Consider the following 12987-nt stretch of genomic DNA (forward strand, 5'->3'; position numbering starts at 1 on the left):
AGGCATTTCAGGAAAACCCCCAAAAGCTTTCATGTCAGTTTTTGAGTGTAAAATCTTTATTATGTGCACAGAACTTATCATCGGCGATGGTGGCGTGAAACACAAGCTGGGGTGTGAGTGGTTCCTCTTCCCAACACCCGAAATTCACTTGACATGGCGGCATTTTTTTTTTGTTTTGTTTTGTTTATACTTGAAAAACCCTCCACACTGACAAGAGGCACCACTACAATTTACACGACATTTTATACCGGATATGCAAGTCTGCCGCCCACCTGGCGAAACCCCCCCAAATGTTACATTTCTTACACATTTTAAGGAGTTTTTCCACATTCATTGATGGACAAAAAGGCGAGCGGGGATTGGATTTTGGGGGTGGGGAAGAAAATTTGCTTTAAAAAAAAAAATCTACCTGGAATGTACAACAGGACAGGAAATGCAAAAAAAAATGTGCATGAAACTGCACATGATTAACTCATAACGTCTTATTTGGCAACACGGAAGATGACAAGAAGTACTGATGCTACACTTGAGAACACAAACGTCACATGACTTTGAAAAAAAAACGTAAGACTGTTTCTTTTCCGTCTGCGAGTCTAAACGCGGAGAGAAAAGAAAAAAGGAGCAACGTGTGGTAAAGGGAGGAAAAAGTTCATCTTGGAATGTTGGCCTGGCGACGGCAAATTGGGTCCAGCGAGGAGGAGGAGGAGGGGAGAGGCATTTTTGAACTTGGGTGAGGGGGTTTAGGGGGGATGATTATATGGCAACCTTGGAAACCTGCTCTTCCAGTCTGGCGATACGCCGGTCCTGGAGGATGACGCGGTCCCGCAGAGACTTGAACTCTCGGAGAACCTCTTCCAGTTTATCTTCCATCTTTTGCTGGAACAAAACATTCCCAAAACAAGACCGGCTTTAAAGCTGACACCCGCTTTCTCCAAATATGTGCTGATTCGCCACTTTTGCAATTTGTTCCAACCACACAAATTATGGTGCCCACACTACCGATGTCAGCAAAAGACAGAAAGCAAAAATTGATCATGGACTGTTGTATACAGTCCATTCCAGCTGACTTTTGGCGAGAGAACAGGGGTACACTCACGACTGGTCTTTCCCAACCCCCGTTTCCGTTCCCGTTCCCCTTTGAGAGCTTTGTACATGACAGTAGCTTGGTGCTAACTGCTAACCAGCAATCGAAGCTTCCTCGGTCATCATGCGAGCTAAGATAAGGCAGGCCAGGGGCGGCGTTACAGGGTGGACAGGGGTGGCCAAGGCCACCCTTTGTTATTCTTCGATTTCTTTCTGCTTGATTATGAGTGTGACTAGCATTGTTTTTGACAATGTGTGAATTTTATTTCATGAAACTAGGACTTTGGATGCTAAAATAGAGAATGACAGATACACGCATGGCGACCCCTCACTGAAGTTTTGTGTCACCCCCACACTGCAAGATTTCTGTCTACACCCTTGGACAGGCCAAAAGGCTATTCAATGTGCACACACACACCGATTTGAAAACGAGCGTTGACTCACTGTTGCTGGCTGAGCGGGAGCATGAGATGAAAGGTTCTTCTGGACATTGGAGGCGTTTTCGGCCTTGGCGGCGGCAGAGGGAACTTTGCCCTCCAGGATGTTGGTTTTGACCACTTTGAGGTCTCGGCTCTTAGTGGGCACGTAGCCGTCCTTGAGCGAGATGAGGACCGGGCCTCCGTTCTTGCCGGCGAACCATTCCTCCGCTTCCAGGGCGGGGTCAGGCCCCGCCGTGTCCGGGTATAGGTCGTCCTGGAACAGGTCCGACTAACAGGCGGCAGGTTTCAATGGGTAAGTCACAAATATAATATTCTTGTTAAAAGCATTTTTTAAGGAATTATCCAAATAAATAAACATTGCCTACGTCACACATGGTGGGACCTCACTGCAATTGAGTAAATTAATTTTCCCTCACCTTCCGAGGGACAGTCATGATGACCGGCTCGCATTTTCTCTCCTGTAATTTGTAGAACCTGAAACGGGGAAATTTGTAATCAATCCAGTGAAGCCAACTCTATCACAGTTCATGTCAAGATACGGTATCGAGTACATTTTGTTCCCCAAAGAAGTTCTAAACCGCGTGAATTATGAGCCCAGTCCCTATCCACCCCAGAAACATGGTGAAAATGCCCCGAAGGGCGTCCATACCTGGCAATTTCACATTTGTTGACATCGAGTCCGCGCTTGGGCATGTAGCCCATGCCCCTCTGCGGCTCCTTGGTGGAGAAGGTGTTGAGGTAGTGGACGTACGGAGCCTCGTCCGTGATCTCAAAGTACCGAATGCTGCTGTCGCCCTGAGGAAAGGGGCCGGCGCCCGCAACGTGAGCGATGATGATGATGGAGGACAGCGGACAGAAGACAAGCCGATGCTCACCTTTCCACACAGGTAGACTATGCTGGTGTCGGGGTCAAAGAAGGGGAGCAGGACACCGTTGCTGGAATCCATCTCTTGAACGCAAATGGGCTCTTCCATGTTGTCCTGCTGGCACAATTTAGTATACTTAGCTAACATGCTGACAAAAATGTCATTTTGACATTTACTTTTCACCAATCGGTACGCTTTTTAACCCTTTCACGCACCCTGAAACCTGAGAACATGACAAGCTGTCCACTGTCGTAACCGCTGTCCCTCAAAGGGTTAAATGAATGACGCGTGTAATTTTTTTCACAGAACGCGGTACTGAGAATGGATGATGGCTAAATTTTACGACCCTGGAACGTGAATTCAGAAAATTGTTTCTCAAAGTACTGCATACATGTTTGACAATAACGGCTGAAGAAGTGTTGAAACTGAGAACATTGAAAAGGTTTGCGACCATTTCGGTCTTATGCGACTTGGGATGTGCTTGGCGCACACTTTGTCTACCGGACGCGCTTCCTGAAACCACACACCCATTCATCCGGCACTGGACAACTTCAAAGGCTCCAAGTCGGTGGGGGCTTGGGGGCGGGCGCAGATGATCCTGTCTCCGATATGAACCCCATGCTGGCCACTACACTTCCACTGCAGTCAATAATATTGTATTATTTTACATAATACAATCGAATTATTAGAATATATATATATATATATATATATATATATATAGGGGCGGCCCGGTAGTCCAGTGGTTAGCACGTCGGCTTCACAGTGCAGAGGTACCGGGTTCGATTCCAGCTCCGGCCTCCCTGTGTGGAGTTTGCATGTTCTCCCCGGGCCTGCGTGGGTTTTCTCCGGGTGCTCCGGTTTCCTCCCACATTCCAAAAACATGCATGGCAGGCTGATTGGACGCTCTAAATTGTCCCTAGGTGTGAGTGTGGGCGTGAATGGTTGTTCGTCCTTGTGTGCCCTGCGATTGGCTGGCAACTGATTCAGGGTGTCCCCCGCCTATTGCCCGAAGACGGCTGGGATAGGCTCCAGCACCCCCCGCGACCCTAGTGAGGATCAAGCGGTTCGGAAAATGGATGGATGGATGGATGGATATATATATATATATATATATATATATATATATATATTTATATAATATACCGTATATATTTTATGTTATATTTAAAGATATTTGTGTGACTAATCAATAATTTTATAAAATAATTGCTCAATGTAAATTTATTCCAATGTATTTATTCCCTTTTTTAAAAATTCATTTTTCAATAAATAAACCAATTTTTTTGAATGAGATAAATAAATACAAAATACATCAAAAAATGAAGTACACATTTAAATGAACCTTATTTTGGTGGGGAAACCTCCCGGTTGAATTACTGCAACAAATACTGAAAGATTTTTTTTTTTTTTTTTGTAATAATGTCAATGCAGGATGGGTCGGATTAATGTGGCCCCTGCCTGCCCTCAGGCCATAGTTTGCCCACCCGCTCTGACAGAAGGATACCAACAATTGGTGTGCTACAGTGCAGGCTCCATTTTGCACTACGGCGCACCCCAGTGGAGCTGCCCAAAGTGACTGAATCAGATTCCAGGAAAGGTGACCTACGGTTTTCCATAATGCTAGCTGGCGCTCGCTCATGCGGCTGAATCCAGTGGTGAAGATCTTTCCGTCTGTTAGGAAGATTGCTCGCATTGGCCGAGCTCCCTCGTGGGCTTTGTCCTTCTCCTGAAAACAACAAAGGCACTCGTCACACTGAGGCAGGCATAGCGGGGAACCGGTTTTGTTTAAAACTGTCGGCCAACGTCTGGCGACCGTTTGGCGAACATCTGCGACCTTGAACGAACCCTGACGGGAATGCGTGACATGGAGGAGCAACTCCACGTGTTTATCCGAACAAGTGAGTCGCCGGCCATGTTGACTGTACACTAAAGTTAAAAAAAAAAAAAAAAAAAAACGTCCAAGGCTATCGGGACTGGAACCAATCAAAGGAGGGTCCCTCTTTTCACTCTCTGATTGGCTGAGACCATGATATTAGTGTTCATTGAGTGACACTTTAAAATCAAGGAGACTTTTTCGATTCTCTAACGGCAGGTTGCAGATATTTGCAGTCTCCATAAAATGCCATTGTACAGCTTATTTTCGAGTTATTCGTCGCTGTTTCAAAGCATATTAACACCCTCTAGTGGCGGAGAGTCGTTACTGCAGTCAAGCAACACAATCCGATTACTCAATAATTCGAGGGAAAAGGATTCTAAGACGATTTGATACCGATGCCAGTGCAAAATAGGCAAGGGTGCTTTGTCATCATTTTGCGGCATTTTGCCGCCGTTGAACTGTGTCGAAGTGAGTAGAGGGGCTTCATTTAGTCAGGCCACAGGGAATGAAGATGGAAACAAGCCAGAAAACTATAATCGAGGGCACAGCACCTTTACTTTCGATGAAACGTTTAACGTTTTCAGAACACGCCCCCCGCCCACCGACAGTTGAATTGGTTGTCATTCCACTCACCGCCACAATCTTCTTTTTGCGGGGGTCCACCACGCGGACCTTTTTGTCCTTGCAGGCGGTGCACAGGAGGCTGCCGTTGCGGCTCCAGCTGACACTAAAGATCACGTCAGGATGCATGTCATCCAGGGTGATCATCGCTTCCCCCGTGCCTACGTTCCAGATGACCACCTGGTTGTCGCACCCTAAAACGGGGGACACAAAGACTGTTCATCAGGACAAATGTCGTCATTTACTACCTTTTGATCGAAGTCTGCACAAGTGCGATTATCAGATGTCTCGAAAGAACAGACATACGGATAATTGGGCCGCATTTTGTCCCATTTCCGTTTAAAGTCAACAAGGTTTGATTGTTGAATGTCTCTAAAAGATCATCCTGAGTGATTATCCCGTGGTGTGGGGTGTTGTCAAAGTGATTTTTCCTCTTCAAGATGCTCGGAAAGTGGTTGTGGTCCAACAATAGTAAATGTACAGAAAACAAACTTAGAAAATGCTCGGGCTGAGAATCGTGCCCTGTGGCACGCAGTGTGCTCTCATCTCAAGTACACCACCCACGATAAGAGCTTTGGAAAGCATTTTGTTTCATGCGTGGAGTCTCTCACATTTAAAAAAAATCAGATAAGATGTGAAAATCGACTACTTCTTTACCACACGGGACCAAATAAAACGGCTGAGTTTATTTGGGGCTTTAGAGCCCAGCTGTGCAAAGCTAGCAAAATGAGACAATGCAAAAACAAAAGCATACCGGCGCTGAGGAGAACATTGCGAGCGGTGGGGTGCCAGGACACGATGCCCACCCGCTTGGAGTGACCCTCCAGAACCACCACGGCCTCAGAGAGGGGAGACTCCAGGCCGTTCTCTGGGATCTGCCAAACCTGGAACGTACAAAAATAATAATAAATGAAAAGCTTAATGTGAAAACGATGACAGCTCACGATAAACGAAGATGTTTATTGCACAAATCATGCGACTAAGTCAAGACCAAAAAGGGCGTTCTTACCATAACGGTGCAGTCCTCGGAGCCGCTGGCTATGACGAGGTCATTGTGAGGACACCAGTCAATATCCAGCACGGGACCCGTGTGTCCGCACACCGTCGGGAACACTTTGTCGATGCGCCCCGTCTACAAGAGACACCGGGGGAGTGAGCCTTCATTATTAAGTCGATTGGGTATTGATCTCATACTGAGCAATTATTAAGGTAGAAGTGTTGTCAAATGCTAAATCGACGAATTTATACGATCCCGGAGTGGTTTTTCCTTTGTCATATAGTGGCAACTCCCCATTGATTCAATTGTTTTTTTTTTTAAATCCAATGTGAAAAATGCAATAACGTGGAAAGAAGTGAACACCATTCAACATATTGACTCAAATGATTGATTATAAAAACCGGAAAGTATCTATCTCAGTCAAACAGTCCTATCGATCCATATTCATACTGTAACCAGAGGAATTTTATTCAGCTGTGCCTGTGAACGATGAGGCCGCCTCAGATTATGGCGATGCCACGGCTCATTAAGTCCAAGTGATGACACGGAAAGCATCATGAGCCCAGTAATCAAACTTTATGTCCCCCTCCCCCATTGAGAGTATCAAATGTCCGTTGGTGTAACTGGAACACAACACTGCAGACATTGATTATCTGCATTTTTATGGCTCTGGCATTGAATAAGCATGCGTTCTAAAAGCTAACAAACCCATATGATATGATCGGGGCTTCACTGTATTCTCTGTCCATTTCTTGGGTTGGGTTTTTAATTGCTGACCTTGTGCAAAGGCAGGACCAGGAAGGCACCGCCGCCACTGGCCTCGATGATGATGGCGACGAACTTGGGGTTGACGGCGCAGAAGGAGCTATCCCATGTGACTCGGGAGACGCGGATGTCATCGTAGCATTGGTCGTTTCTCACCGCCTGGCCGAAGACGTGGCGGAACTTGCTCTGTCGCACAACTCGCCGCAACATGTCTGCAAAAGGGTCCCCAACAGACCAAGCGTCAGTGGATGCACATGGACACCATGTGTATACAATCTACTTTTTTTTTCATAGATTCTACTGTACAATGCCAATTTTTGAAAGTAGGAATGCCCAAACATTTTCCAATGAGAGCCACATACTAAAAAACAAACAAAAAAACAACAACAATAACAACTAAGATGCGAAAACAAGGCTGTGGCCACCATATAGAAAGCAGATGGGATGTTTTGTTCCAGTGCTTATTCAGGTTCAAATATAGAAATTGCATTGACAGCAAATGTCAAAAAAGGTGAATTTATTCGCGGCCTTCGGCTGCCACAAAAGTCTTATTTCATCATTCACCTGTACCAATTTAGGAAAATGAATGTTTGCCAAGGATTACAACAGAGGGAAGTTGTGGCTTTCACAAATCAGCGTAACACTTGGTTGAAGGTACCTGATCAGTGTTAGAAGACACATTACACACCGCATACAGAGTACACTCGTCAAGTGTCAATGTGTACTGTATATTTGTGTTTAGTAACACAGACTGAGGCTTCTGTCTGTGACTGCACAGAGTTGAGAGAGATGTTTACTTTGTGCAGGCCCTCGCAGTTGTTTATGACAGCCACTTTATTATTTAAGATGACTGGACACATGATACCATAGCTAATTTTAACTGATTACGGTGACACAGAAAAAAAATCAAACAAATGTAATAGGGCAGGGGTAGTGAGCCACAGAGTACAATGTCATGTGAAGAAAGCATGTAATGGGTAGTAAACAGGACAGGAAGAGATGGGACAGGGCAGAACAGGATGGGATAGGACAAGGATAGTGTGTGGTATACGGTAATGCAGATCTACAGAAATCCCCAAATTCTGCCGATATTAAAATTACTGGTATGAATCATTATGACAAAGGGGCTCAATTACACAATACCACCATTACTGGTGTGGACAAATCCAAATATCTGGGATGTTTTAATCCCCCACGTTTGACTTAATTCCAGTGCGTCTTGTTACTTCTGACTTTTTTTTTTTTTAACACAATGTCTCTGCCAACAGATGTGAAGCATTATGGAGGCAACATCTGCACCGGGCTAATGAAAACAATGGTGGCTAGCCGACAGCGTTAGCCACCACCGAAGCGAGACTCATGTTCGTCATTTTAATCGCTTTGCTTACACTTTACGGACGCTAAACCTGTCTGGGGTCGGTTAGAAACCATGTAGTGTGTATGTGAATCAGTTTAAATTACACGGGACGTGTTTATTAGCGAGCTGGCTAGCATACCCAAGCTAACATTCTCGTAAAACCTATTGAACGGGGTCGGGTGGATGTCGAGGAAGATACCCAGATCCTTGCCCAAAACATTTTGTTGTTCTTCAACACGTTTATCAGAATATTTAGTGCCATTAAGATGAAATATTACGTTAAATACGGATTTTGGACATGTTAAGTACTCCAGCGGTAAACCGCTTCGCTCCGTCCGACCGACTGGCAGCTGCTCGCTGGTTCCTTCCGGAGCAGACGTGGACCAAGAAATCGCCATTTCACGTCAAATGCTATGTTATTTGAATATAAGTGACAAGGCGAGAGAGTGATGTTTTGGTGTGTCAACTACAAAAAGAAACGTGCGACATTTTCGGTCGGGCTGCCGCCCCCTGTGTTGGGCATCTGGCGGTCTAGCCTCGCCTAGCCTAGCCGCCTAGCTGCTAGCCGCGGTGGACCGCCGCCAGCTGACGCAAGTGCAGATATTTCCACCCAGCCCAGCCCAGCCTACGAGCTAACGGGTGTTGCGGAGCCCCCCAACCGACACGTAAAACACCCCCCTCCCCCCAAAAAAGCTCCAAAGCAAAGTAAAAACCACACATCGTTGCTGTTCTTACCTCCAGAATCGATGCAACTCTTTCCCGAGGACAGTCAATCACGACACATGAATGTGTGGAGTTTTTAGGCGCGCCCTTATCCTGCAGGACGTTCCTCCAGTATCCCTTGTCTCCACACACACACGCACACAAAACGCCTGATATTTGTCCTTAAAATCCCTCCTTCCTCGTCTTATGATTGCCCGTGTGTCAGGATGCTGGGTGTGGAATTTCGCATCCCCTTTGCTCTCATCACCTGCATGAAAGTGTCGCTTGTCCTTCTTCCCCCCCCCCAAAAGCACGGTTATTACATTCAATGGGGTTTGGCGATGGGCTACTGCACATGCGCACACGGAGCCGCTAGCCACGAATGTGTGAATGGAGACGAGAGGGGAGGGGGAAAGCCAAAGCCGGGAAGAGGGTGGTGGCTTCGGGGAGGAAGATGGGTGGATGCTGAGGGAAACTAGATCAAAAGATATGTAGGGACAACTGGATCAATAGAAGAACACATCTGTCATTGTCAAATATAAAGCACATAACCATTATCCATACCACTTATGGTCATCTGGGTCATGGGCAACTAGGGCCTATCCTAGCTGAGAGCAGACAAGAAGCACCCGACACCACGGACTGTTTGCCAGTCAGGTTTTCTAGGTGACGACACCTGGAGGAGAACATCCTACCTTTCTTTGGAGACGGGTGGCTTTCTTGCGGCCTCTCTTTGGATTTCTTTGGGACATCAAAGGCATTCTTCATCTGGGATACCTTGACGCCCGAGTTCTGCACTGCTACTCTCGCCTCGGTTTTGGCCCCTTCCGGTCTATCCCAGTCCTGACTTCTGTTTCTAGTTTCCTTGACCAGTTCTGACACTGGCTTGTAGGAATCTGCGTCTCGATTCGGTTTGCGGTCGGTAGCATTGTCCAGTGGGTTTGTCCTTTCAGGTAGAAGCGCTCGTCTCAAAGGCTGTTGGGTTTCGTGGTCTAACTCGACCTCTGAGACAAACGGATTTCGGGGCTTTTTCGCAACCGGTGGCGGCGGTGAGACTTTTTTATATCGATTCCGTCTTTCCAGGAATACTCTCCTCTGCAACATGTCCAAGTCCACGGGATTCTCATCCGGAGACAATTGCGCTACTCGGGCGCAGTAGTCAAAGTCGACCAATTCTCTGTACTCATTGTCCAGGCGGTCCAGCGGCAAACGCTCCCAAGGACTGATTTCCACCGACAGGCGATGCCTGTCGGATCGACTCCCGTAGTCGCTCCTCTCGTCCCACGACGCGCACATGTCCTGATTGGTCGGCCCGCTATTTAGAAAGCCCTTGTGAACATCGACAGTGTGTCTCCTTCTCCCCTTTTCTTCAGAACGGAGGTGATCTTTGCCTCGTCTCTCACCAGACATTATCTGAGCCGTTTTGAGCTTGATGAATGGGTTTTTGGGTTTTTTGGGAACTGGTGGAGGTGGACCTTTGGCTTTTGGCTTCTCCTCTGCTGTGACATCCGGTAACATCTGGACACTTGGTAATTGTTTCTCGGACATGAGATGAGTTAAAGGTGGGGGGGTGACCGCCGCAGAAAAACAAAGCGGATCTGCCTCTTTTGTAAGCTGTGCAAAATGTGACCTACCTTCACAGCCTTTCGGGCTACAACGAATAGAATCGCTCAGGTCCAGAGACTGTCTTGAACAAGGTATCTGGGTTTCGCAGGTAGACTCTCTGGAAAAGGTTTGGCTAGCCCCTCCCGTGACTGCTTTCACCCTCTCCGAGACTGCACCGGCAAACCTGTCCTGATGCGTCCCAACAACGTCCCCTTGGGTTTTGTGTACCGACCCTAGATTGCCCAACATCTCCGAGGAGGTTTCACAACTCCACCGGTCTGCCTCCCGAACTCTGTCAACATCCGTCTTTAACGCCGTCTTTGCCGCCTCGTTGTGGTCTGTTGCTCCCACGTGCTGCATGTCGCCTCTCCCCCTTGTCTCAGTATGACTCTGTCCGCCATCTGTCACGTCCACCAAACGTTGACCCAGAATCCTCTCCGGCAGGCCTCCCACGGATGGTTGCGTGGCATCTACCTTGACTCCATTCCCGACGGCTGATTGACGATCGGCTTGTGTTTTGGTCTCGCGGCTGAAACAGTTGGCGCTTCCTCCAGCAGGCGACACACGAGCGTCATCTTGTTCTAGAAGCACAAAGTCCTGCTCGTTTGGAAGTTCGCATGTATCTCTTCTGTCCGATCCATTTCCGCCGGCCTCCATCGCCGCAGACGTTTTACGGGCTACGGCCCTTTTCTGAGGCTCCAAAGTTTGTCCGGTCTCGCTGGAGTTCAGACCACATTTTGAGTCCTCAGCTGTACCAGTGTCATGCCGACCCTCCCTCTGCCCACCCACCGCCTCTTCCGTTGTAGTCACAGGTCCATCCCTCACGCCCAGATGCCTGATTGGCTGCTCAATTTGGCGATCCATATGCTTCTCTGTCCGCTCTGACCAGGGGGAACCTCCTTCACCCTCCAGGCTTCTTGCCTCCCCGTTTTGCCCCCGGCCATCCGACGACTCCTCGTCCTTGTCTTGCATCTTGTCCACCTTCTGACCCATCGGTTGCAGTCCTGTCAGAAACACACCAGTCGAAGACACAGGCGGCGGATGTATTAATAGTGGCGTAACAAGAGTGAAATCACATAACAGGCATCGCCGTCTATCTTTAAACCATTCCTGAAACCCCTCTCCTCTATTTTGGTGTATTCCTCACACCCTCCCGAAGGACTTCCTATCTATCTTCTGCCATTCCGCGTGGCAGGAATGCGCTGCCGGCTATAATTAGGCAGCTCGCATGCAGCCAGTGAGTCAGGAGGCCAATAAAGGCAACTGGACACGTGAGATAAGAGCCGGTTGACAAGGTCACTTGGAAATTTAGGGGAAGTCCGATTTATGGGAAAAGCACTTTGAGAAGCATCGCAACCTTCTGGAGCGGTTCAGGTGTCCCTTCGGAGGCATCACATTGCAATGTGAAGTCGTATGCGGTGGGGCGGGAAGTACTAATACTTAAGTAGATTTTTCTGGTTGGCCGTACTTTTCCAGAGTATTCATTTTTCTGTCGGATTTTTACTTTGACTCCTTACATTTAAACACAGACATCTGTACTTAATGCTGATTACTTTTTCAAAATATCCTCGTAACTTTTTACGACTTTCTCGGATTACATCACATTAAAAAATGTAAAAGGCAAATGAAAATCGGCAAAGTCAACCACGGCGGAGATCTTATCGACTGATTCATTGAGATCTTGCGGAGTTTTTAAAGTGGAAAAAAAAGGAACACACATATACACACACACACACACGTACAAGTATCTGTAGTTCCATAGAGTGTGACGAAATTTGCCACCTGTGCCGCTTTGGACGCCGGCCTTTGTTTGTTCCGTCGATTGTTTTGGTTACGCCGTCCCATGCAAAGGTCAACCAGAATTCACGGCTCGAGTCACAGGTGGCTTGACGCCTGCCCTCAACCGTTTGTTTGGGGTTTGACGGATGATGGATGGTGAAGGATAGGAGAGATTATTGCAAAACGGCGGGGATAAAGATCAGCTGAGTTAAATGCCACGTAGAGGACGTAATGGTTATTTTCAGGCGTGGAAGCAAACGCTACATATGCAAAACAACAGGTTGGATTTTGAAATGGAGGGTGGCTAAACACAAAACAGTCATCACTAAACTTTAGAGAATGACACGTATCAATTGTGCTGACTCATTGAAATTGAAATTTCATCTGCGCTGCATGGTGACAATAAAGTTGTATTCAATTCAATATTCATCAAGTACTTTTGCAAATGGAAAGGAAGAAATACAGTGATTTTTTTTAATTAATTTTTTTTTTTTTTAGAAAATCTGCTCCTAAAGTCTCATCAAACCGCCATCAAACCTAAATGAGCGCCAATCGGAAGCAACCATTTTAGGCTGGATTCACCATTTATGGTTCAAATGACAGAATAATAATATTGTGAAATCATGATATGCGTCATGGCGGCGTGAGGAAAAAAAATAAACAGAAGAGAATTGAGCATCTTCTGATCAGAATCCGTCCCTTTTTAAAAATCTGATACGGATTAAAATATGTTCTGCACAAATACAATGTAACCATCCGACTGGTGATGTATACACACAAACGTTTGTCCAAATAAACACAATCAAAACACCCGCTGTAAATCTAAACTACAGTCAACCATTAAAATATTGCATAAATCTGTTCCATTAGAGGAGCGTGGAACATTTAATACG

The 12987-nt window shown here is 46.7% G+C and overlaps 1 protein-coding gene across 2 annotated transcripts; it reads right to left on the bottom strand.

The window, feature by feature from the left end:
• Positions 1–27: 27 nt before the first annotated feature.
• Positions 28–11341, bottom strand: coro1cb (coronin, actin binding protein, 1Cb). Of its 2 annotated transcripts, none has more exons than XM_086134540.1 (11): positions 9406–11341; positions 6664–6863; positions 5899–6021; positions 5644–5773; positions 4902–5083; positions 3999–4118; positions 2399–2503; positions 2173–2318; positions 1940–1997; positions 1528–1791; positions 28–876 (listed from the first exon to the last, which is right to left on the bottom strand). In XM_086134540.1, exons 1-11 carry the CDS (start codon positions 11306–11308, stop codon positions 754–756), a joined length of 3354 nt encoding a protein of 1117 aa, XP_085990666.1. In that variant the 5' UTR covers positions 11309–11341; the 3' UTR covers positions 28–753. The 2 variants fall into 2 exon arrangements, with proteins under 2 accessions (XP_085990666.1, XP_085990665.1); XM_086134539.1 differs by lacking the exon at positions 9406–11341 and adding an exon at positions 8744–9088.
• Positions 11342–12987: the final 1646 nt, after the last annotated feature.

This window comes from Hippocampus guttulatus, chromosome 17 (assembly GCF_054856545.1).
Source record: "Hippocampus guttulatus isolate MCC_2025c chromosome 17, RoL_Hgut_1.0, whole genome shotgun sequence".
Classification (NCBI taxonomy): Eukaryota; Metazoa; Chordata; class Actinopteri; order Syngnathiformes; family Syngnathidae; genus Hippocampus; species Hippocampus guttulatus.